The 27,102-nt window shown below is 41.7% G+C and overlaps 1 protein-coding gene across 1 annotated transcript in view; it reads right to left on the bottom strand.

The window, feature by feature from the left end:
- Nucleotides 1-6,349: 6,349 nt before the first annotated feature.
- Nucleotides 6,350-27,102, bottom strand: part of TRAT1 (T cell receptor associated transmembrane adaptor 1) — a 44,408-nt gene continuing 23,655 nt past the window's right edge. Inside the window, exons 2-6 of the mRNA XM_073670445.1 lie at nt 21,957-22,058; nt 18,879-18,915; nt 15,897-15,958; nt 10,835-10,905; nt 6,350-7,562 (exon numbers count right to left, since the gene is read on the bottom strand). Of these exons, the coding sequence (XP_073526546.1) occupies nt 7,299-7,562; nt 10,835-10,905; nt 15,897-15,958; nt 18,879-18,915; nt 21,957-22,058 (536 nt within the window). The 3' untranslated portion in view covers nt 6,350-7,298. The remainder of the gene's footprint in view (nt 7,563-10,834; nt 10,906-15,896; nt 15,959-18,878; nt 18,916-21,956; nt 22,059-27,102) is intronic.

Below are 27,102 nucleotides of genomic sequence, written 5' to 3'. Positions count from 1 at the left end.
GATCTCCCTGTTTCTGCCGGTTGTACTGTCATTTGGGTGGTCGCTGACCCCTTCTCTAAATTGGCCCACTTCATCCCTCTGCCTGGTCTTCCGTCTGCATCTGTGCTGGCTAAGGACTTCATCCATCACATTTTTCGTCTCCACGGCCTACCCCTCCACATTGTGTCTGATCGCGGGGTTCAGTTCACTTTACGCTTCTGGAGAGCTACATGTAAGCTGCTGGATGTCTCCTTGGATTTCTCCTCTGCTTATCATCCTCAGTCCAATGGTCAAGTGGAACGTATCAACCAGGTCCTCACCAGCTTTCTTTGGCACTTTGTCAACGCTCACCATAACAATTGGGTTGAGCTCCTGCCCTGGGCCGAGTTCTCCTATAATAACCATGAGAGCGAGTCTTCTGCCAAATCCCTGTTCTTTGTGGTCTACGGTCAACACCCCCGGATTCCGTTTCCCGTCTCCTCTTCCGTGGACAATCCTGCCGTGGAGCCTCTGGTCAGCGAATTTTCAGCTATCTGGGAAGACACTAGATCTGCACTTCTTCAGTCCTCCGAGCGGATGAAGAGACATGCTGATAAGAGACGTCTGGATCCGCCTCAATTCCGTTCAGGAGACAAGGTCTGGCTTTCCTGCAAATATGTTCGTCTCAAGATACCTTCCTATAAGTTGGGTCCGCGGTTCATCGGTCCGTTTGAGGTTCTGAACCAAATCAATCCCGTGGCTTACAAGCTGAAACTCCCGGTCACCTTACGGATTTCCAACTCTTTTCACGTATCCCTCCTCAAACCTGTTGTCCTTAATTCTTTCTCTGACGATACAGGTACCGCTCTAGCTCCTGTCTCTGCTGAGGACGTCTTTGAGGTAGAAAACATTCTGGCCACCAAGAGGGTAAGAGGAAAGACTTTCTTTCTTGTGGATCGGAAGGGGTTTGGTCCTGAGGAGAGATCTTGGTAACCCAGGGAGAAAATTCATGCCCCACATCTTCTTAAAAAATTTCTTGTGGGCCTAAAGAAGAGGGGGCGTAAAGGGGGGGGTACTGTAGCATCGGCGTCTCTACCTTCTGCCAGGCAGAGACGTCGTTCCTCTCACTGCCGCGGTCCAGGTCCGGCATCCTCCCGCTCCCCTGCAGCCGTGGCGCTCACCGCACGCAGCTTCCCGGGCTCTGTGCTTAGGGCGCGTGTTCCCTCCCTCTTAAAGGGGCCGCGCGCACCATCCTATAGAGTCCCCGGCCAATGGCCAGAGGACTTCCCCTATATAAGGCACCTCCTCCAATATGGAGGTGCCTGTGCAAGGTTGTTGTTCCATGTGCTATCACTTGCTTTAGCCCTCAGGTCCTGCTGCCTGTCAGTCCTGCCCGCCAGTCTGTCTACAGTCCTGCCCACCAGTCTGCCTACAGCCCAGCCCGCCAGTCTGTCTTAGTTCTGCCCGCCAGCCTGCTTACCTGGAAGCACCTGCCAGCTACCTGCCGTGCCCACCAGTCTGCTTACCTGGAAGCACCAGTCTATTACCTGTTGTGCCCGCCAGTCAGCCTACCTGGAGCATCTGCCTGTTACCTGCCGTGCCCACCAGCCTGCTTACCCGGAGCACCTGTCTGGCTATCTGCCGAACCAGCCTACTTAACTACCCGGACCACCCGTCAGCCTTGCCATGCTCATCTGCTGTACAGGTAAGTTCCTGCCATCTGATCCATGGGAGTCACCTGCTCTCATACGAGGTCGGTCCCAGAGTGGCACCTGGTCCACCTGCCCGGTCCCTCCCTGGTTCACGGAGTCAATTGAGCTGCCGTGCGACCTTGGTCAGGCCGAGTAGGCACTTAGTCACGCCCCTCTTGTCCCTCCTTGCACCCATACACAGAGGTACCGCCACCCGGTCCCGTAACAGCCATCAGGCCAACATGTTCCCTGGCTATTAATAACAGTCTACAGCTGTTTGATTAGCGTTTACTGGCTAGATTACAGGGGGACCCCAGAAAAATATTGACATATGGTCCCCCTATAAATTCTACTCAGCAAAGGCTAACTAGACAGCTGTGGACTGATATTAATAGCCAGGGAAGGGGCCATGAATACTAGCCCCCACTGAGGCTAATAACATCAGCCCTCAGGGGCCTCAGAAATGGCGCATCAATAAGATGCGCCAATTCTGGGACTTAGCCTCTTCCCACTTGCCCTGTTGTGGTGGCAAGTGGGGTAATATGGTTGAGGTTCATGATAGCCTTGTATTGGCAGCTGACATGAAGCCCAGGGGTTAGTAATAGAGAGGCATCTATAAGTCTACATTCTTTTACACTGGATGTAGACAGCAGGGCGTTGCCTACAACTCTCAACATTATCCCTTGCTCGCACTGATCTCAGCAAGAGTACGGGACAATGATGAGAGCTGCCTCCAGCAGCATCGCTGGGGAACAGCGCGAACAGTACCGCTGATTCCCAGGCGCTTGTACGTTTCACGCTGATGTAACATGGATGTCATCTGTGTGTCATCAGTGTGCACGTGTGCAGCACGCATTTTGTGCATGCAGTGCAAAAAAAAACTAACATGTCTGTGGGTTTTTCACACGGACACAAGGTCCAAGTGAAAAACGTGACATGTGTGCACAACCATTGAATACGGGCCGCATACGGACGTACAAAACAGACGTGTGAAGGAGGCCTATGTAGAAACAGGAAGTCATTTTTTCCTGCATGAGTCATCTCCCTGTTCAACTCCTGACCCAGCTGCTTCCTCCTCCCCCCTCCCAGAGACTTTTGCAGTGATTCATGAGTCATGCAGGAAAAATTTACCTCCTGTTTGTACTTAGAGCTTAGAAGAATTCAGCTAGTCTGTTTTTAATCATGCGATGTCATAGACCTAATGGAAAAGAAAATAATTAACTGGGTAGAAGAGCAAAATGAGCAATTTTAAGTACACATTGCCACATAATATGATAACTACAATATATTAAGAGAATAAAAACTTTGATGGGAGTGCTTCTTTAACCTTGTGGCTGGATGTCTTTCCAATGAAGTATTGTATATTGGCATGTTAAGTTTCCATTTGATTTGCTAATTTGATGGCATATATGGTCTTCCCCTTAATGCCATTTTTTTTCAGTCAGTTTTGCATTTTTACTGCTAATTTATTGCACGACAAGTTGTATTTGTTAATGGTACCATTTAATTTACCATATGATTAAAAAAAACAGTTGAGGGGTGGAATAGAAAAAAACAACAATTCTGACATCGATTTGGGTTGTCTTTTAGGCTCATTGTACAGTTAAAATAGCATGTTAAAGGGAATCTGTCAATTGCAGCCAGGTATATTATTCTCTGAAATGTTCCAGCATTTAAGAGAAAATATACTTTGAAGGTCCATTGCCGGTGAACAGACTAGTCCAGAGCAGCCCCCGGCCGCCTCTTTCCAGTGTTGCTAGAGGTGACTGACAGGTCTCTTCCTATCTACATTCTCTAAAATGAGAGGATCAATTAACTGGACTTTGGTCCACCGTTCAGGTCAGTGGACAGGAGGCTCACGGATCTGTTACCTTCCGGCGTCCCCGGCACGGCTTTTGATTATGCAGGACAGGAGCGACATCTTCTTTCCGTCATGCTCATTTCTAGATGGGACCTATGGATTTATGTTTTCGCTCGTACAGTCATAGTCATAGCAGCCAGAACTGTTTCATCTTTATGTAAGCTTCATTATATGACACTTGGCTGTCTGGCCATTCATAAATACATTGTTTTCTGCAGATGTCCGCACCAAACTATGCAATAACAATCTTCTCTGATTATTGCATGTTGGCTGCATTTTTTAGGCCTTTTCCCCCTTATTTGATTCATTTTTGGTGCAAATGTGAAGTCACGTTTTTTAAGTGTTTTTTTAATAGTGCAGAAAAGTTTTGATTCTGCAAATAAAAAAAGTAACTGCAGCTTTTAACATGCGTTTTTTTTATCTTCACAAGAAGCCTCTAGAGGAATAAAGCACCAAAACTGCACAGTTCAGCAACATTTTTAGATGGCGTTTTCATGAAATAACAAAATCACACCCACTGTAGAATTTCTGTGCAAAAAAAGCAGCAGAAAAAAGGCAGCATTTACTCTACATGAGAACACAACGTCCAAGCAAAGTGGATGTGATTTCATGAAAACTCTGCCCTCGATGCTTCTAAAGACGTGGTTGTACTCTGCGTTTTTGCTGCTGTTTTCTCAATTAACTTGTACGTGGATATTGAAAAAACGCATGAAAAAAAAGCACGTTGCATTTTTAAGAGCAGAATCAAAACTTTTCTGCACTATTTAAAAAGCATTAAAAATATGGCTTCACATCTGCACCAAAAACGCATAAAATAAGGGGGAAAGTGCATACAAAAACACAGCAAAAAAATAATCAGAGAAGATTGTTATTGCTTTGTATGGTGTGGACACCTGCAAATAATGTGCAGAAAATAAAGCAGTAAAAAAAATGCAGCATTTATACTATGTGTGAACACAGCCTCAGCGTTACAATTTTATTATATTTTTTATGGGCTTAATAGAGAAAAAAAAATCAATCACTTTTTTATGCCATTCACTGATCACCATAAATATTCTGATTGCTGTGTTGTACAGGTCGTTATGATTACAGGGACCCCAAATATGTCTGTTCTTTGTTGATTTGTGATGTTTCTTTTTCTGTACAGATGTATCTCTATGTACCAGTATAATCTGCCTGTGGGGTCAGAGCCTGCAGTGCAGCTTCAAGTATAGAAAATTATCCCAAGCTTATCAGTGTAGGCTGTGGCTTACAGTTTTAGCTACTGCATGGGAAGATAGAGGTTGTGGGTTTGAGTCTTAGGGAGTCCAGATCACAAACAAGAAGAGAATTGTATATTTAATTAATTCTAAGTGTGACAGATGCTGTCCCCATTCTCAAGGAGAAGGAGCTACAGAGAGAAGAGAGAGTGAGTGACAATCAGGATAAAAGCCCTGACCTGCCTGGACCCTCAAATTGGAACAGGTGGAGGTATAAGCTGTGTATGTGATAGAGGGGTCCATGGGGGTGTAGATTGTATGTGCTACAAAGAAGTCAAAGACGCAGGAGAAGGTAAGTGTTCCATAGAATAACTGAAGATAAAAGGATGTTTTACTGTAGACTGTGGAGGAGGGTGGTGTCCAGTATACAAAGTGAGGGCACAGTTTTGTGGGGGTGGGGGCACTGAAGATGATGACAGCATAAAGTGGAGACAGTGGAGAAGATATAATTCATAATAAAGATATAGTGTGTAGTGGGAACAACGTGTAGACCAGCGTTCATAAGGGAAGATGGTTTGATTTTTATTGTTCATAAGGAAGGACACTATAGACTTTTTCACTCTGACTTACCACTCATTGCCTAGGGCAGAATGAATTACAGCCCTTTGAACAGTTGCTTAGTTTTATAGCTCATTGTACAGAACCCCCTAAATCTCTCCAACAACCCACTAGTAATTGTGAATTGTAAAATTCATTAGCTCTGTTACTTACATGCTATCAAACGGATAGTAAGTCATAGGATGGCTTTGGGCTTTTACCTACTGAACCCATGTTCAGTTTCTAAGTTTGCATTCTCAAGCATCCAGATACTGAATATAAAGTAAAGCAGAGCCCCATCTTAGACAGAGTACTGCCGTAACTAGTTACAATAACTGCAGAATACCATTCTTCAGGCTTTGGAGCCCCATTCTCAGGATCCTTGGGGGATCCTGAAGGAAACCAGATTGTTTATTTGAAATTATGTTCAAATCAAGTTTCCCAGATACAATTGAATATTAGAAGGTGAATGTATTTGGATTATCATATCACTTCATTCTTTTTTTCTGATAATTTGTCTTCAACAGCATTGTAAGAGCTGCTTAATGCATATATAATTTTGGCATTAAAGTGTAACCACCATTTTAATTTTTATTTCATAAATGAATAGTACATGTGAATACAAGTAACTTTGTGATCTATTTTATCAGAGCAATTTGCCTCTTTCTCCTCCTGGATTCATTATTTATTTACAAAATTCTCAATTCTTGGGTAAAATCTGTATTCAGTGAAGATAGATTGGTATATTACTGAGATAACAGTTGCTACAGATACAGTTCTATGTAGACGGGTGGAGAGATGAGCTAGTGACAGCTCCTGCCTCCTCCTCCCTCCTATCTACACAGAATCTTATCAGTAGTAACTCCCATTTTCTATCTCAGTAATGTAACAATCTGTCTTCACTGATTACAAATTGTATCCATGAATTGGGAATTTTGAAAATGAATAATGTGTCCAGGAGGAGAATGAAACAGATTGCCCTGATAAAATGTATTACAAAGTTACTTATTTTCATGTGTACTATTGAGTTATGGAATAAAAATTAAAATGACGGTTGCTCGTTAAATAAAGAAGAATAAATTATTAACTTTTTAGTCCCTATTGTACAGTATATTGCAGTTTAGAGGTAAAGCACTTTTTCTGGGCCGCCTATGATGGACACACGTTATTATTCCGTTTTCATTTCACTGTTCATTCCATGACACAATTCACATTCTTACATTTATGAAAAGTTGCATCTCTGTGTTATAGGGCACGTGTTATCTATACATTGATCTCTTGCCTGTTTTTATATGTATCTATCTCACATGACACAATTCCTATTTCAGGATTTCAGGCTAACAGTTTGCCCCTGTCTAGATAAATTAACTAATTCATGTTCAAGTGTCAACATTTAGCAAGGCCTGTAGAGGGCCGTATAATACAGTGATGGTTCTTCTACTTACTACACTGTAATCTGCAGTTATCAGCCCTTGGTCAAAGCTTATAAATAATACGTACATAAATTCCTTTCATGTACTGTATATAATACAATATTTTTGGACCCCACATTTCATTCATTCCAAATTATTCTTTTTTTTGGTGTTGTATGCTGTCTGTGGTTTGCACTGACAGCACACTGACATATTATTTTCTATGAAGCTCTTTAAATTTCATTGTTTTTTTACTGACCGCTGGTCCACATAATAATGGATGATGTCCTATTTTGGTCCGATTTGCCAACCTAAAAAAATGGACTGCACACAGAAGGCATCCGAAGTATATCTCTGTGCTGTTCAATTTTAACTCCCCAGTGGTAGGAGAAACTTTGGAATTCTCCATCAGTTTTTTTTCCCATATTAGAGAAACTGATGGCTAAAACGGACACACAAATCAAGAACTTAGCGAAAAATGGACATGTGAGTTTGATCGAAGAGTGGTATTTTAGCTATAGGACTCTGCACGTAGTTCTGTGGCTTCTAATTTGATCAATGAGATTGACTTTCTTCTCTGTTATCCATTTTTTGTTGCCTTCATCAAATGATAAATTCGCACTGGGTCATCGTGAATCAGCTCTTCTTCAGCTCTACATTCTGCTGTAAGCTGCTCACTGTTCAGGTAAATACTGGATCTAGATAAGACTTCAATATTCGCTCTGTCCATCTCTTTAAAACTCCGCATACTCTTTGGTTTTGCTTTTTTCTTTCGATTTTTACCAGGTCTTTTAGGATTGAGATCAAGATCTGCATAGCACATCTGTTCCTCTGGATCCACCTGCTAAAATAATGAACAACACAATAAATGACGCAAAACATTTTTATGGGTTGTCCAGCCACAAAAAAAAAACAAAAACATTTTTTTAAAAACTCCCCAAATGCTATAAGACAATAATAAATAAATAATACTCATGTTACTTGTTCCCCAACGTTCCTCTTTTAACACTACCCAGGCCCAGTGTCGGACTGAAGTGCCAAATGCCCACCAGTAACATTGACTCTGGGGGCCCACTGTTCAGCTATATGCAAATATTACATTACTCTCATTCACAAATTTGCCTATGTAAGAATAAGCTGGGTAGTTTGTTAAATAAATTAAGAGATCTTGTCTTCATACATAATGAATTAAGCATATTGTGCCAACTACTGCCCATGTAGGTGACCCACTCCTGCACAGGGGCCCACCTGTGTATTCCCTGTTCCTCTGTCCAGCCCCTTGTCTTCTCTTCTAGTAAGGAGAGGCATAGACCAGCTCCGTGTAGTGTCGGCGTCCCTGCCCCCTGCTAGGCAGGGACGCCGTTCCCCTCACCTCTCCGCTCCGTGCCCGGCGGCTTCCTCCCGCTCTGCTGGCAGCGCGCGCTGCTTCCCGGCCTCTGTGCTTAGGGCGCGCGCGCTCCCCCCTCTTAAAGGGGCCGCGCGCGCCGTCCTAAGGAGTCCCCGACCAATGGCCGGAGGACCTCTCCATATATAAGGCACCTCCTCCAAAATGGAGGTGCCCGAGCAATGTTGTTGCAAAGCCTTCACTCTGCTTCAGCCCTCAGGTCCCGTTGCCAGTGACCTGCCAGTCACCTGCCTGATTCCTGCCTGTTACCTGCCAGTCATCTGCCAGATTCCTGCTTGATTCCTGCCTGATATCCACTTACCAGCTTGCAAGCCTGCGGTCCGACAGTCTGCTCTCCGACACCTGTCAGTTTGTCTATGGACCAGCCTGCCCGCTCACCTGGGAGCGCTCACCTGTTACTTGCCTGCTAGCCTACCTGGAGGCTCTGCCGTCACTTGCCGTGACCACCTGCCTGTCCAGAGACTCTTGCCCGCTCACCTGGGAGCGTCCACCCGCTACCTGTCTGCTAGTCTACCTGGAGGTTCTGCTGTCACTTGCCGTGACCACCTGCCTGTCCAGAGACTCTCGCCCGCTCACCTGGGAGCGCTCACCAGCCACCAGCCCGTTGCCCTTCTACCCAGAGACTGTCCCTGTCACTTGCCGTGACTACCTGCCCCTCTACCCAGAGACTGTCCCTGTCACTTGCCGTGACTACCTGCCCGTCTTCCCTGGGAGCCACCTGCTTCCTTACAAGGACTGCCCCCTTGTATAGTTGCACAGAGGTTCCACCTCCCAGACCCGTTACACTCCGCCTTTCCTGCTCAGTATAGATGTGTATGTGACCGCCTCTTCAGGTGAGAGCACCCATGTCTTCTTCCTGCACAGTCTGCTTCGATGTATTCAACAGGCTGTGCAGCTCCATACAGATTTGTCATAGTTTCCTTTCAGAATCAACATTTTCTATGGGAGACCATACTACAAAATACTGCCATAAATGTGGGCCATTGTTTCTAAACAAGATTTGGTATTTTGCACACCCAGAAAAGTAATTTTTCTAACAAATGCATTCATTGAAAAAATGATTACACTGCAATGAAAGTCTTAGGAGCAAAGCTAAGGCTGAGTTCACACGATGCGTTTTTAATGCGTTTCCACGGCGTTTTTGCAGTTTCGGAAATGCCGCAGAAACGCATTAAAAACGCATGGTAGAAGGGCAGCAATGTTCACCAATTGAAATGCGCATGTGCTGTGCCCATGATGCGGATTTTTCCGCAGCGTAAACGCTGCGCTCAAAAATCCGCAGCATGTCAATTAATTTTGCGTAAACGCGGCGTTTTCGCCGCCATTGACTTGCATTAGAACGCGCCAATTCTGCAAGACTGCATTTGTACTTGCGCTATTGGCGCGTTCTAATGTGCGGATGGTACCCGAGTGTGGAGGAAAGGAGGGTCTCATCCACACCCAGGTACCATTAAAAAATCTGTAAAAAAAGAATAAAATAAAAAATAAATGTATACTTACCTTCTGTCGGCCCACGCACCGCTCCTGCTTGGTTCCCGGCACTTGGCAGTGAGTTGAAGGACCTGCGCTGACGTCAGAGTCATGTGACGGGTCACGTGACGCTGACGTCAGCAGGTCTTTCAATTCAAAGTTGCCGGCGAGGGAGAACGGATTGAGCAGGACAATTTGCCAGAACCCATGCTGAAAAATATAAAGACTACATGGACTCTATACTCTGGAGAGCAAGTTAGATGTTTTTGTTATTAATGGCTTCAAAACTGGTTAGCATCACAAAGGTGAGAAGTACAAAGAAAAATGCATGATGCCTACATTGAAACATGGTGGTGGCAGTGTCCTAATGTGAGGCTGCTTGAGTGATGCTGGTGTTGGGGAGCTACATTTCATTGATGGTATTGTGGATTTACAGATGAACTGCTCTATATTGAAAAAGAAGATGCTACCATTACTCGGTGCCCTTTTCCAAAACACACATCTAAGGCCACTGTTGCATTTCTGAAGAACAGGGTGAAAGTGATTCAGTGGCCATGTCTCCTGATCTGAACCCAATGGAACACCTATGGGGAATTGTGAAGAGAAAACTTGAGCATCAGTGTCCATGCTGCATCCCGGCTCTAAAAGAGGTCGTTTTTGAAAAATGGAAAAATACAGATGTTGCGATGTGTCGCCAACTTGTTCATTCCATGCCTAGAAGACTTGGTGCTGTCCTTAAAAATGATGCAGGTCATAAAAAATACTAGTTTTTGATTTGGGGTATGTTCATTTTTGCATTAAATAATTTGAGTAAAACTGAAGATTTTGTAATGAAAGTACAGTAATATTATTAACCTTACTTTCATATTATAGGTTAAAAATGTTCTATGAAACTCAATCTTGTTAAAATTTTAGAAATTGTTTTTGTGTTCAGTGACATATTGATTAAAATCTTAATTTTCAAAGGGGGTGTACTCATTTATTCTAAGCACTTTATATAGCATTAAGGGTGGGAAATACAGTTTTTCTTTTTTTTTTTTTAGTGACTAGCACTTTACAGAATTACAGATTGATGCCATATTATGATACACTCCTATAAAGACCCCATAAGAACTATACAAGGTTATGCGCAATGTGTGTGGACCTTTCCTGAAATGTATATTAGGATACATTTAATTAGTTAAACCAAACAGCAGATGTTGTAATTAATATGCATAAAATATATACAGTGAAAGGAGTACCTGATTTTCCTCTATGTTTCTTTCATGATGATTCGCCATTGGTTCATAACAGCACTCATCATTATTCTGATCTATGTTATAGAGAAATATAGTTGTCATAAATCACCATCATCTCATATCACTGCTATAATTTCTCTAAAAATTAACATGTTATATTTCAATAAAAAGCTCCCTAAGAATAATGCTTCCAAGCTGATTTTTTTTTACATTTGGTGTTCACAAGGCAATGTGGCAATTTTTCTGAAAACATAATAAAGCAATGAATAATTACAGATTATTTTTCTTCACTTGTCGATTATTGTAACTCTAATAAGACTATTCACAAAGGTAAAGGGCCTACATTAGGGTCGTGCAGATGAGACAAATATTGTTTCGTTTGTTAAATACATCTGTTGCCAGTTGTCTTTTCTTCCTAACTTGAAAGCAGCATGATAGAGACCGAGATCGTGATTCCAGTGATGTGTCACTTATTGGGCTGCTTGCTGAGGTTTTGATAAAAGCACTGTTTTATAGGCAGGAAATTATCAGTAGAGGACTAGTAATCCTGCTGTCATGTAGTCCTCCATATTCCTGAGCTCTGTATATCTCCGCCCCTCCACTGATTGGCAGCTTTCCTTGTACATTATACATGGGCAGAAAGCTGTCAATCAGTGGTGTGGGCAGGGCTATACAGAGCTCAGCATTTAGAGAACTGCTAGATCTGAAGCATATAAAATAATAGTTTTACCAAAAAGTCATCAAGCAGTCCAATAAGTGATACATCGCTGGAATCAGGGTCTTTGCCCCTATGTCATGCTGCTCTCAGATGGAGTAGCAAAACTCTGATGACAGATTCCCTTTAATATATTTTGCATTAACATTTTATCATTTCTTAAACATTGACCATCATGTTTTTTTCTGAAATAATAAAATATTAAAATGAAAAATATTATATATTATACTGAAAATATAATGTGGATTTTAAGTTTGCAATAGGATCTGGGTCATTTGCCTATGGCAGGAGCAGAACTAGAAAATTCAAGGTCCCAAAGATCACCTATGATGGTCCCCTCCCCATAGTCTTATGAAGATTTGACCAACTATTTCACATTTTGTAATGACCATGGTGAAAACCAGTCTTTTTAAGTATGATAGAGTTAGCTACACATTTGAAAATCCATGTGGATTATTTCTGCAGTGTGTGAACTGAGTGTGAAATACCCCATATACTTATAGTGCACTGTAGTTTTCTTTGGGTTTTCCATGTGTAACCTGTGAAAGGTCATAGCAGAGGAGCTTGTAGTCTAGAGGCAAGGGGCTGCTTGGTACAGCTCTATTAGAGGTGCCATATGCCATTGGTTCTTGTTTCTCACCAAACTATTCTTGTAGCATAAAATTAGGATTTAGCTAACTTCATTTGGATTACATAACAGTTAGGCCTCACTCAGACGTCAGTATTTTCCACGTACGAGAAAAACAGACCGATTATTTTGATCAGAGTGTGGTCCGAGTGGCATCAGTTTTTCTCATATGGGAAGAAAAAAAAAAGTTTCTGCACCTTCTCCTTTCTTATAGTCTGTGAAAATTGGACTACACTCTGATGTCATCCGAGTGCGGTCCGCTTTTTTCAGGGACCCATTGACTTTCATTGCTTTTGCATTTTGATCCAACCATCAGATCAAAATCAGAAATGACTCCACCCCATAGACTATCATATGTCCTGTGAAAGCCCCATAGACTATCACATGTATGATTGTTATATGTGAAAACTATGGTAGCACTCGTACGTGAAAAGTGGACGTCTGAATTAGGCCTCACATTTGCATTTTAGATTTTCATAGACAAAGTCTTCAGTGAAGTATCTACATCCAAATTGCAAAGTTTGACTATCATGATTCTAAACAGAAAGATAAAAGACTATTAATTATTCAAATGCACAGCATATAATTATAAGATAAAAACTGGATACTGTCGCGCTAAACAGCTAGTGGATGGACATGAAGAAAAAAAGTGCAATGATAAATAAATCAATAAAAATTGCTCAGCTAATCCCTTCAAAAATCAAGATAATTCAAATTTGCACACAGGTATTTATGATCAATAACTCTCTATAAATAGAAGCAATGTGTGGTGTTTCTGCTAAGGCTAAGTGCCCACGATGCAGAAATGCTGCTTATTTTTTCTGCATCTCCCTGGCAGGAAAAACGCATACGGATTTTACATGCGGATTGTACATGCGTTTTTCCTGCCAGGTAGAAGCGTTTGTGAAGCGTTTTTGCATGCGGGTTATCAAGCACTTTTCCAAGCGATTTTATTTTAGCATCACTTGGAAAAGTGCTTGACAACTTGGTCACACTATATAAATCCATGCAACCGGCATGGATTTACAGTGGTGGCCAAAAGTATTGGCACCCCTGCAATTCTGTCAGATAATACTCAGTTTCTTCCTGAAAATGATTGCAATCACAAATTCTTTGGTATTATTCTCTTCATTTAATTTGCTTGCAAGGAAAAAACACAAAAGAGAATGAAGCAAAAATCAAATCATTGATCATTTCACACAAAACTCCAAAAAAGGGCCGTACAAAAGTATTGGCACCCTCAGCCTAATACTTGGTTGCACAACCTTTAGCCAAAATAACTGCGAACAACCACTTCCGGTAACCATCAATGAGTTTCTTACAATGCTCTGCTGGAATTGTAGACCATTCTTCTTTGGCAAACTGCTCCAGGTCCCTGATATTTGAAGGGTGCCTTCTCCAAACTGCCATTTTGAGATCTCTCCACAGGTGTTCTATGGGATTCAGGTCTGGACTCATTGCTGGCCACCTTAGAAGTCTCCAGTGCTTTCTCTCAAACCATTTTATAGTGCTTTTGGAAGTGTGTTTTGGGTCATTGTCCTGCTGGAAGACCCATGACCTCTGAGGGATACCCAGCTTTCTCACACTGGGCCCTACATTATGCTGCAAAATTTGTTGGTAGTCTTCAGACTTCATAACGCCATGCACACGGTCAAGCAGTCCAGTGCCAGAGGCAGCAAAGCAACCCCAAAACATCAGGGAACCTCCGCTATGTTTGACTGTAGGGACCGTGTTCTTTTCTTTGAATGCCTCTTTTTTTTCCTGTACACTCTATGTTGATGCTTTTTCCCAAAAAGCTCTACTTTTGTCTCATCTGACCAGAGAACATTCTTCCAAAACGTTTTAGGCTTTCTCAGGTAAGTTTTGGCAAACTCCAGCCTGGCTATTTTATGTCTCGGGGTAAGAAGTGGGGTCTTCCTGGGTATCCTACCATACAGTCCCTTTTCATTCAGACGCCGACGGATAGTACGGGTTGACACTGTTGTACCCTCGGACTGCAGGGCAGCTTGAACTTGTTTGGATGTTAGTCGAGGTTCTTTATCCACCATCCGCACAATCTTGCGTTGAAATCTCTCGTCAATTTTTCTTTTCCGTCCACATCTAGGGAGGTTAGCCACAGTGCCATGGGCTTTAAACTTCTTGATGACACTGCGCACGGAAGACACAGGAACATTCAGGTCTTTGGAGATGGACTTGTAGCCTTGAGATTGCTCATGCTTCCTCACAATTTGGTTTCTCAAGTCCTCAGACAGTTCTTTGGTCTTCTTTCTTTTCTCCATGCTCAATGTGGTACACACAAGGACACAGGACAGAGGTTGAGTCAACTTTAATCCATGTTAACTGGCTGCAAGTGTGATTTAGTTATTGCCAACACCTGTTAGGTGCCACAGGTAAGTTACAGGTGCTGTTAATTACACGAATTAGAGAAGCATCACATGATTTTTCTAACAGTGCCAATACTTTTGTCGACCCCCTTTTTTAGGTTTGGTGTGAAATTATATCCAATTTGGCTTTAGGACAATTCTTTTTGTGTTTTGTTCATTGAAGACAAATTAAATGAAGATAATAATACCAAAGAATTTGTGATTGCAATCATTTTCAGGAAGAAACTGAATATTATCTGACAGAATTGCAGGGGTGCCAATACTTTTGGCCACCACTGTATATAGTGTGACCAAGTTAATAGTTAAAAAAAGAATAAAAATGCAAGTCAATGGCGGCAATTAAGCTGCGTTTCCGCAAAAATAATGGACATGTTGCGGATTTTTCCGCAATGATAATCCTCAGCGGAAATTTCCGCAGCATGTGCACAGCACATGCGGATTATCATTGGGGACCATGGGGCACACATTACCAAGCATTTTTTAAGCGTTTTCGCTGCGGAAATTCCAAGGCAAAAACGCTTGAAAAACGCATAGTGGGCACGCAGCCTAACACCGCAAATCTGGTGTTTGAGCTATAGATCTTACATATAAAATATAAGTAATTCACCAATTTCTTTCTATTAAAAAGTTTCAGTTTATAATACTACAAATAGTTACTACCGCAGACCTAGCATTTCAGCTAACACTCATGCATGTGAAACATAAAGAGGAGTAACAAAAATAAGACCTACAGTGTGCTGATATAGCGGCCTTGTTAAAGTTCACTGGAAGATGGATTGCTTCTGGATATAGGACCCCTACAGCAGACACCAGTACACACAGGAGCATTCAGAGGTACAAGGATAACCCCCATCCTCCAGGTGCCCCCTAATGAATCAGATGCCTCACAATTCATCTGCACCTTCATCAAGCCCAGCATGAAAAACGCTGGTCTTGATGAATAAGGGCAATAGTTATTGTGAAAGCACATGTAATAGAGGTTCATATTTTCCATATTTACCTCTCACTAATACAGTAGGACCACTGCTTCACTATTTATTATAAGCTTGTAAGCAGGCCCCTCACTCCTCCTGTAACTGTTGAAAAGTGATACATTGTATTGTTTATATTATCTGTATATGTCCCTACTTAATTGTAAAGTGCTGTGGAATATGTTGGCGCTATTTAAATAAAAAATATTTTTATTATTTTTATTTAAAGGTGTAGTACATTATGGAAAGGAAATACTTTTCAATTTCTGCTTCCAGTTTTGCCAGTATTTCATTTTATTACTTTCTATAATATTTATCTACTAAGAACCAAATTTGAAATAAAAAAAAAAAAACGATATCTACTTACCAAGAATTGGAAGACTGAGATTGCCATATATTGGATTATTTTCAATATACTGCTGGTCAAAACTGCAGAAAAATTAGATTCAAATAATTTACCTTATTAAGGGATACTCAAATATATATGTATTTTTTATTGTAACATATGTAAAATGTGTAATTTGTGATAATGTCAAACTTTTGCAAGTATTTATAGTAATTTAGTGCTAATACAAAACTACTCTCTATAGGTACTCTCTACAGACCAGGTAGAAAGATTAGGATCTTTAAAGGCGAATAATATTAGATCTGTTTGCTCTCTGCATCCTTACCAATCAGCTGTTCCATAGGGGCATCACCTGCGCGATTACTGCTGCCTCTTCAATGTTTATACTGCTCTATACACTTATATGCCATCTACTTATAAGCAGGCGGACTATGGGCTAAGCTGGAGAATAAGAGAGAGGCTTTATGTCCCCAGTCCCCACACACATTCAAGTAGGCTGAACAGACTGATTTTGGCAGGACTAGTTGACCATCCAAAGTGTTTGGTGGGCTCTCCCCTGACAAATGATGTCAAATTTAAACATCTTGACTCTTAAAGGGGTAGTCCACTACTTTATATGATCCCCCAATGTATTCCCCCAGGGCTCATAAGTGTTTCTCTAAATACCTTGTGGTGCCTTTTCTGCCTATGAGCGGCGCTATCACTGGCCGCTCACAGGCATAACGTGACCCTCGGCTGCAGCCGGCTCTGACATCCACTGATGTCACGTCAAGTTCCGGCTGCAGCAGAGGGTCCCTCTTCTACGTTCCACCGTACGCTCTCCTTCTCCTCATTCACTGGGAAGACATGCAGGGGATGCTGGGTGTGACACACGGGTTAACCCCGCCCACAGCCCAGCGTCCACCGCCGGGAGTGCGTTACTGATGTAACGACTCACTTGACGTGACATCAGTGATGGGTCACGTGATGCCTCTGAGCGGCCAGCGATAGCGCCGCTCAGAGGCAGAAAAGGCACCGCAAGGTATTTACAAAAACACTTCTAGGCCCCGGGGGGATACATTGGGGAGTTCATATAAAGTAGTGGACAACTTCATTAATCATCATTGCCTTTTTTGCACAGTTTTGTGCATTTAACGCCTTTTTTTTGGTTTGGACCAATTCATTATTCCAATGGTGCTTTTTTTAATCTATTTTAGATGTGCTCACCTGTTTTTTTATATTCCGCTTTATGAGTGTAATCTGGCAATTCCAGATGTTTAAGCTTTTTACATTAATTATGACTTGAATTTGGTTTAACTTCACTCAAGTTCCCACAACTCCAGTGTAATTTTGAGTACGCCAAAATATTGGTGCAATTTTTGCAACTTTTGGCATCAATGTGCGACTTTTGGTGCCAAAAGTCGCAAAAAAAGTTCCAGACAGGGTCCAGATGCTTTTGTTCTCCCAGGAGATAAGTCACCGCCAGAGGTGTCCGTCAGCAACTTATTCCACTATCTCTATTGGAAACGCATGAACCGAGCTGAGCATTCATATGTACAGGGGGTTGAGAGACATAGCAGAAGAATGACAGCTATCTGTATATTGACATATTCTTTTTATACATATTGGAGGTGAGTCTTCCCCACCGTTTACTTGTGACATGCCCATTGCCACTCGTGTCCTTCCAGCATAGATAGTCCGGCTCAGTATCGGCATAACTTTTTTTGACAGTACAGAAAAGTGTAGCTTTCCTGCACTTTCCATTGAAGAAAGACAGTAAAAAAAGGCATAATGCACATTACTTATTTTTTACCAGTGAAGGTCAATGGCCAACATAAATCTCTGTATACCTACCCAATGGGATATGTAACAGCTTTCCATCAGAGGTATATTTTTGGAAATAATTCAAATGAAATTCTAAAACAAACTCTTAAAGAAGCCCTCCCATTAAGTTTTTTTTCACTAAATCTGTGTATATGTGCCCGTACTGTAGTGTCAGTGCATTAATATAGTCACCTACCGCCATCTTCTCTGGTATTCAGCGGAGCTCTTTTCAGTGACCTCACCACTCATCAGACTCTCCAGGTCACACTGTGCTGTGCGTGACCCGGAAGTGACTCCATAGACATAAAAGAGACTTCCGGCTCATGCATAGGGCATTGATTGAGCGGGAGAGTCTGAACAGCGGCGACATCACTCAGAAGAAGATCTGAGCGGCACTGGATCAAGGAGAAGGCAGTGGTAGGTGAGTATATTAATACATTCACTACATTACATAAACATATACACAGATTAGATTCAGAAGAATAAATATGTCATGGGAGGGCTTCTTTAAATGTGTTTTTTCTATGTAAAAAGTCAGATTGAAATGCCCTACCACAAGAGATAGTAATGGCCGCTACTATAACAGCTTTTAAAAAAGGGCTGGACGATTTCCTCAACTGAAATAGCATTGTGAGATATAGATAATTTAGTGATAAAGAATGTATAATTGGAGAAAGGTTGAACTTAATGGACCTGAGTCTTTATTCAACCTATGTAACTATGTCCTCATTACATATCAGACTGTTAAATAGAAATATCAAGTACTAAGTGCTCGTTCACACGACTGTATGTTCGGTCCGAGTGTTATCCGTTAAAAAAATCGGATCACACTTGGACCAATGTTATTCGATGAGGCAATGCAGATTTTTTTCACTGACCGAATGTGTGTGTGAAAAAAATTGCAGCATGCACGGGTTTTCGAAAATCGGATGAGACCCACTCATTCAAGTCTATGGGTACAAGAAAAAAATCGGATGCCATACAGAGACACAGTATAGCTCTGATTTTACGGACACAGTGCCATTTTGAAACATAGGAAATTGTAAATGGTCCTTTAAATGATTAATAGCTGCTGAGTAAAAGCACAGACTGCACACACATAACATTGTCCCATTTTTCTGGATGAACCTCTGAAGTTTTTTGTATAAGGTCATGTACACAAGCTTTAAATGAAACACTGAAATAGCCACCAATACATACCTTATTGTGCCCTGGCTGCTATATTTCATGGCTTTTGCTATGTACATGAAAAAAGAGAATAAAAAGGGGGATAATGCATTTAGATATTAAAAAGGTTGTCAGGTTGCAAAAAGTTATTTGTAAATACTTGATTGACAAATTCTAAGTTATTAGAAGGGTGTCTGCACTTTTGCTTAACTATCAACAAGCCAATTAAAGCCTTTCAAGCTCCAAAAAACTTCGAACAGCCATGCATTGCACAGACACTGCAATTATTTTAAAGAGAACCTGTCATCAGTGAGACACTGGCTACACGATTGCAGCCGGGTATGTTTTATTCTGAAACACTGTAGTGTTTCAGAGTAACGTACTTTGAAAAAGCCAGCCTGGAACTATGGTGTAAAATGCTTTGAAAAGTCGCAAAATGTTAGTGATTTTTGTCAGAGCTGGGGAGGAGCCGGAGCCGGACATGGCATGGCTATTCCTGTGTGTCAAATTCACCAAAAATGTCAGCATTTTTTACCCTAGAAATGCTACTCCAGTCCTGTATCCCACAAGATGTGCGAAATTCATTAATTGGTATGCTCCTCTTAACAAATTTGGTGCATCGTATTCCAGTGAGCTCTCCATTAAGATTGCCATGCGCAATGCCAGTCTTAATGAATCTGCCCCTATGTGTCTCAGCTGACTGATCCAAAACCGGTCCCCAGCGCATCGGCTTCTCCCTGCCCTGTTCCAGTTGAGTGCCAGGTTTCTCTCTATGTATGTAGATAGGGAAAGACCTGTCAGTCAACAGAATTAGAGTGGGAGGAGCAAACTGGTGACCACATAGGACTAGTCAGCCTAAAAAACATAGAGAATGATTCATGAAGGTGTTTTCGCCAGTTTTCTAAAGTTAAACACCTTCAATCTTGAGCAAAATCGTAGCGACTTTTGTTTTTTATTTAAGCCAGCCTTGACTAGCTTTGCCAATATGTGCAAAGCTCAGAGCTAGGGAGGGATGGGGCATGCCGAAGTCCGACCAACAAATTAATCAAGATTTACTTTAGTGATGTATATTTTGCCAGAAATGTACTCCAGTTATAGGATGCGCCTAATTCATTAAGTGGTGTGCATCTCTTAATGAGTGATCCTCATCTTACCCCAGCAGTCCCCTTCATTAAGACTGGCAGGCAAAATGCTAGACTAAATTAATCGAGTCCATAGTTCCCAGAAGGCTTTTTCAAAGTATGTTTACTCTGAAACTCCACAGAGTTCCAGAATAAAACATACGTATCTGCAATCACACAGCCAGTGTCTGATTCATGCAGGCCATGATTCGTGCAGCATGAATCTTATGACAAGTTCCCTTTAATATCACTACACAGAAATTAAACTCTTGCTACAGGGTTACCCCACAGATTGCTGGGCTTCTAGGAACAAGACAGTAACTGATAAGCAAAGCAAATATAAGCCTTAGACTGCTTCATACCATGTTATTGGCTGAGCCTATAGTATATGTAGAATTAGAAAAAAAAGGATAATATTGCATTCTATGAGGCAAAGATAGGTGAAAATAGTAGTCTTTAGGCATACATATTTAACAAGTAATATCTAGTTATTGTTTCTTGGCAAATTAAAAAGCCTGCTCAACCTCTTCCAACTTTGGCCTCATGACTCCAGAAAACTGCCCATTATGGACTACCTTCTAATTCCTCCTCATAGACCAGTATGAATGGGGAAACGTGTTGAGTTTATAGCACTTTGATAGCTATATGGGCTCCTTCTTATTGAAGTAACTTTTGCATCTGGTCTGGGAACGATTTTGTTTCTTTTCTATCACCCCATAAGGGTTTAAAGATACAGGTGTATACCTATATATTAGTTGGATTAAGCACAATTTGCACTTTACTATATGCACTGACGCTTTCTCCATACAACATATATTGTGTAGTTGTTTGAGCACTTATGAATATTGGGGGTTATATATACACCTGACTATATATTGGGCAGGACCAGACTTTAGCTCCATATTGTTAGATGCTCTGTCCTCTTTTTTTTCAGGTACACTGCCATTGGAGACTTACTTTAATCAGGACTACCTAGGGTCAGACGACGATGAGAGGGGGCCCAATAACTTGCCTGCTTTATCTAGGGTGCCAAACTCCATGGTCAGGCAGGGCTTATCTTTAGGGTGCATCATTGAGGGACAATGTCAGGAGTCAGGACACCCCCGGTCTGATCTTGTTTTCAGTATGGATGTGGATATTTATCAGGTAATATCTAGTTATTGTTTCTTGGCAAATTAAAAAGCATGCTCTACCACACAATTTAGCCCTTTAAAAACATACATGTTGGGGTCTGCACACGCTTTTTCTGCACAGTTTTGTCACAGGACCTGCAGGATTTCCTAGTACCAGCAAAGTAAATGAGATTCCTGAAGTCTCATGCACACGTTGATTATTTTTTCCTTGTAGATATGGAGCAGATCTAAATCTGACGCATGTCATTTCTTTCAGGGTTTTTGCTGCACATTTCACCCATACTAATAAGTGGGGAAAAATCTGCACCAAAAACCAATGTAAAAAACGTGTGTATTTTATGCATCATTTTTCCTGCCAAGAGATGCAAGAATGGTACAGAAATTTCTGCTGCAAATATGTGTGCACATACCAAAAGGCTATGTTCACACACGTTGTGTTGTTTTCTGCAGCTAAATCTGCGGCAAATCTGCTGACAACTTTTCTCTGGCAGGAAAACAGCTGCGTCAAAAATGCAGGTTTTCCTGCGTTTTTTCAGCGTTTTTTCACTGTTCTTCTGTCTCTATTTATGCATGTACATAAAGTTATGTGAAAAAAAAGAATCCCATTCTATGATCTGTATGATCGCTGCTTTAGGCTGCAGTTATATATAGACTTTTGTTGTGCATCATTTACTGCAATTTTGACCCTTTGTTGGGTAACGGTGAAATGCAAAATGTTGTTGCAGATTTGTTACAAGTTTGCCACATGACCATAGTTTTTTTTTGCTGTCTCTGAACTATAAAACATGTCTCCTATGTTACTATACATTAACAACAAACAAGAATCTTAGTAAATGGTGAAAATTTTAAGTACTTACCTTTTTTGCGTTTTATTGCACATTGTGCAATATTAATCATCAAAGACATTATGAAAGCCAATGAAACTATCGCAAGCGGCACCAGCAGCGGCACGTAACATTCTAGAGATATTAATAGAAGTGTACCTGGTTAGTTTTACATTGTATTTTATAAATGAGTCCATTAATTGAATCTTCAATAAAGCTAGTGCTAAACGGAGACTTTGATGTGTTACATTGAAATGAATGAAATGTGACTGTTGTGTTACTGTCTGACTTCAAAGTTCCATAGACTCCAAGGTCCCAATTCATCGTGAATGATACGTGTGCACCATTCTTGATGTTGTGTGTTGGAGTAAGATGCACCAACGTCAGTAATAGGTGTACGCCTCTTAATGAATTTGGTACATTGACTGGATTACATTTCCTTCATAATTTAGGCCACTTTTGAGGTGTAAATATTGATCAATTTGTTTGACAGGCCACGCCCCTTCCTGACTAAGCTCCACCCACTTAAAAAATAGTTATTGGCTCTGACTGGGACTGGCATAAAGCCTCCAGAAAAAAATGAAGTTTCATATAGTTTTATCTGAGAATTCTAGGTACTATAAGCTGTTTGATGAATCAGCCCAAAAAATTGAAGGTCTCCAGCTGTTTCAAAACTACAGCTCCCAGCATGCAATGACATTTGCCTTAGGACAATGACTCTGAATTCTACATGCTACACCACACATACACATTTATGAGCACTGCTGTACCTCCATAAACCTCCACATTTTTATAAAGGCATGCATGCATATTGTAGGGATTCTGCTGGATCACAGTCTGACCCAGGATCAGGAATGCCAGCTGTCCGGACTGGGCAGATGTCCCACCATGAATGCACTGTAGGAGTGCAGACTTTCCTCCAATGCATCTATAACTACATAGCAGGTTTTCTATCAGAAGCAAAACTATCATCGGGGACAAGTATCTCCTGCAGTAGGATTGGCGTTGTGCAGTGTCTGGACATTGTGTGCAGAAAACATGGGCATAAGAAGTTTCAACAATGAAATTAGATGATCCAAAAGGGATCCTTCAGGCTAATTTACACAACTTTATTTGTTAAGTGAAGGTGCCTGAAAGAGAAGGAGGAGCCGAGAGTGGAAAGTGTATATTTTTTTTTTCCGTCCGATTCAGTGATCTGGGATCTGAATTAATTTAGGAGTTTGGTATCTGAACTAGTTTTAGGGGCTCGTCTGGAGTTTGATTCATTATAGGGACTGGGGGTGGTCTTATTAATAGTAGGGATTCAGTATGGGGTCTAAATTAATTTCAGCAGTCTGGTCTGGTCTGGTCTAAATTTTATCAAGGCCAGCATTGTCCACATCAGTATTGGTCATTGGCCATGCTGGAGTCAGAGACACCTGAGTCATTAAAAGACACATGCGTCTTAGTGAATCAGGTACGATTGAAAAGTAGCGTGCGCCTCTGTGGGCCTCGCCGCAAATCTTACTTCAGCTGAGGACTGGAGAAAGACTTTGGGAGTAAGGTGCATTACTGTTTGTCATCAAATTAGATGATCTGTGGCGTCACGCTACCATTCCATCTCCATCTCAGCCCAGCTCCGCTCATTTTGGCAGAGATAGGAAAAACTTGTATGAAAACACCAAAATTGGCAACTTTTCATGCAACTCCACATTGTGCAAAAATGTTGCAACTTTTCAAAACCACTTACACCAGAAATCACTTTGATGAATCGTGGCCTTAAAATCTATGGTCTTTTTTTGAGGTCTGGTCTGAATTAATTTGGGGGTCTAATATTGTATATTGACCAACAAAATTTGTGAAGCAGTTGGTGTTTGAGTGGGACCTGCACATGACCACAGACCCAAGTTATATGATGTTTATTCAACCTGCTGCTCTATTGCATGCCATACTTTGCCTAAATATATGGCTATACTCACAATTACAGGGAATCTGTCACCAAATTTTTGCTACCTCATCTAAATGCGGCATAATGTAGGAATAGAGACCCTGATTCCAAAGATGTGTCACTTAGTTTACTGAGTGCAGCAGTTATGAAACAATCAGAATTCTTAGATGTATCATGAAGCAGAGCTGAGAAAGCTAACCCCGCCCACACCACACTCTCTATGTACATTGTCTATAGACAGAGAGCTACTTATCCCAGGAGGTGGCGAAGTTGGAACAAGAGGAAAACGCCAGCTAGTCACAGCAATGAATATGTCCTAGTGATATAAGAAAATACAGCACACAACTTGATAAGTGGCATATGGTTGATTTCAGTGTTTTAACCCCTATCTCACCCTGACCTCAGATTACATAAAAACATGCTGACCGATTCCCTTTAAGTGTTCATACACACAGTGTTATTATGGCTCGGTTTTGTATAGACCAATAATAGGACTGTTATAAAGGTCCATGGGTCTCTAGTGTACCCCCATTATGACTTTACTTTCATAAAGAGGCATAGAAAGGTTTTTGTTCTGTTGAAAACCATAAAAATTTCTTCAGAAAGAAAAATCATGACATGCTCTATTGGACACAACAGAGATGAAGGACTATTCCCCAGAAGCCTAACATATAGATAATGGAGATACCAGTCTTTAAGAGCATTTGATGGTAATGAGGACACAAGCTACATATGAAAGATAAAGTATATGTGAAAAACTTTACTGATATAACTGGAATTACAATAGAATTTTTTGACATTTGCATGCTGTTGCCAATACAAACAAATTAGAAAAACAAAAAGAAAATTCCAAGGAAAAGAAAATAGTATAAATACTATATCTTAGACAATCCAAACAGAAGTCATGAAATGCACCAGATTTACCTTAGTAGTTCATGTAGTTTCATAAATCTGGCATATTTCTCATTCTTGTTTACACCACAAATCAGTTGTTTACTTTGTTGCAAAAATTTGTGCCGAAACGTTGTCACATTTTTTAGCATATCAGGTTACACATTAGGCCATGAACATTTACTGACAAACTTTTTTTTAGCAAGTCTAAACCCTTTGTCGGCAAAGGTGTACAAAGTGTCTAAAACACAAGATACAAGACTTCAAAGAAAGGTTTTAGGTTCAAAGTACGTGAGAATTCTGTCATGTTTCGTCAAATATCCATTATGTTCAGTTCAAGAGTGAAAAGAGTCTAAATGTTCCAGACCCAGGAGCCAAGTTTTAAAGATATAGTTTGGTCTTAACTGTCAATTATGTAGTTCAGATTATAGGTTTCAATAATAGTGTAACATTCCTAATATCATTAGTGAACAAAGTTATTTTCAGATGCCAATAACTATAGAGCTACATTTCAGATGTATATGTGGTTCCTGAACAACTGGCTGGAGAATGCTTCTGCCTATTGCTGTTCCTTAGACCACTGTATAGTTTTGGAATTAACTTTAGAAATGATAAATTGTTATATTACCCATGGACATAAACCGGAGCATTGCTAGTACCTAAGATCCAGAGAGACGGAGGCGACCTGGACCTTTGCGTGGAAGCCCTGGATGTCTAGCTAGTGACACTGAACTGTATCACCTTCAACATGATGCCAATACATTTCGATCTGGTACTGTTGTACACATACTTGCTATTTGCATACAGTATATACCCTCGCCAAGTACATATAAGCCCACACATTATCTAGTTTTTGATAAACAAAATGTTTTTGACAAAGAAATAGTCTCCCAGAAACAACTTTAAAAGGCTTATCCCAATATGTAAAAGTTATCGCTCATAAAGGGGTTAGATGATTACTCCTGGATTGGTGGGGTTCAACTCCTGGGCACCCCACTGATCCAGAGAACTGGGCTCTATGTACTATATGGCCAAGGTATAATAAACCGAAAAGGAAAATGAAAAAAGAGACCTCTAGAGAAAGTCATGTGTAACATACCTGGCGGCGTCCTTGCATAGTGGTCCATCTCCCACTGTGCAAGAGCGCGTACTTGATCTCCAGTCCAGGGTGTCTCTCTGGCTTCCCTCCATGCTGTCTGTTTGCTTCTGTGTCTGCTGCTTAAGGGCGGCGCCCGATCACTTCCTGCTTTTTGTACCTGCTGCAGGCACACCCCTTGTGCGTCCTCAGCCTATTGCTGTCTATCACCTGGTATTTAAATCAGCTGCCCCAATTAACTGATGCCTGAGCATCTTGCCTTGTCAGTTGGCTTTTGTCTCTGATATGCCAGGTCCTGTCTATGTTACCTGCCTTGCGGTATCAGTTCCCGTGTCTGAACTGAGTCCTGTCTACGTCTCCTGCCTTGCGGTATCAGTTCCCGTGTCTGAACTGAGTCCTGTCTATGTCTCCTGCCTTGCGGTATCAGTTCCCGTGTCTGAACTGAGTCCTGTCTTTGTCTCCTGCCTTGCGGTATCAGTTCCCGTGTCTGAACTGAGTTCTGTCTTTGTCTCCTGCCTTGCGGTATCAGTTCCCGTGTCTGAACTGAGTCCTATCTATGTCTCCTGCCTTGCGGTATCAGTTCCCGTGTCTGAACTGAGTCCTGTCTGTGTTCTCTTGTCTGCCTATCCTGGAGGCTGTATTTCCAGGCCTGTCTGAACACGCTCCTAGCCTGTTCCTCCCGCCTTCTAGGGGCCGATTACCTAGATCCGTTCCTGTATCTTGTCTGTCCTGTCTGAACACGCTCCTAGCCTGTTCCTCCCGCCTTCTGGGGGCCGTATTCCCAGACCCGCTCCTGTATTCCGCTGCAGTGTCGGTCTCCTCCGTACACTCAGTTCCAGTCTGAACTCTCTCCTATCCTTTACCTGTTTTGCCTCTATGTCCGTTCCCTTCCTTTTTCTGCAGAGTCTGAACTCGTACCTAACTCCTGCTCGTTGTCACTGTACTTCCGTTTGTGAGTTTGTGGTCCACTCGCTACTTCTCTGCAAGTACCCTGTGGGTATCTGGTTCTGCCTTTCCCTTCTAGTCTGTTCCGTGTGAACAGAGCCCTGTTCCCACCGCGTCTGCGGTTTTCGCTTTGCTCAGCTCTGTCCGCCGCGTCTGCGGTTTTCGCTTTGCTCAGCTCTGTCCGCCGCGTCTGCGGTTTTCGCTTTGCTCAGCTCTGTCCGCCGCGTCTGCGGTTTTCGCTTTGCTCAGCTCTGTCCGCCGCGTCTGCGGTTTTCGCTTTGCTCAGCTCTGTCCGCCGTGTCTGCGGTTTTCGCTTTGTT

The sequence above is a fragment of the Phyllobates terribilis genome, unplaced genomic scaffold (genome assembly GCF_046119375.1).
Source record: "Phyllobates terribilis strain yellow unplaced genomic scaffold, ASM4611937v1 Scaffold_2__4_contigs__length_985480577, whole genome shotgun sequence".
NCBI classification, from domain to species: domain Eukaryota; kingdom Metazoa; phylum Chordata; class Amphibia; order Anura; family Dendrobatidae; genus Phyllobates; species Phyllobates terribilis.
The sequence above is the reverse complement of the archived record's forward strand: the minus strand, read 5'-3'. Positions and strand labels throughout refer to the sequence as shown.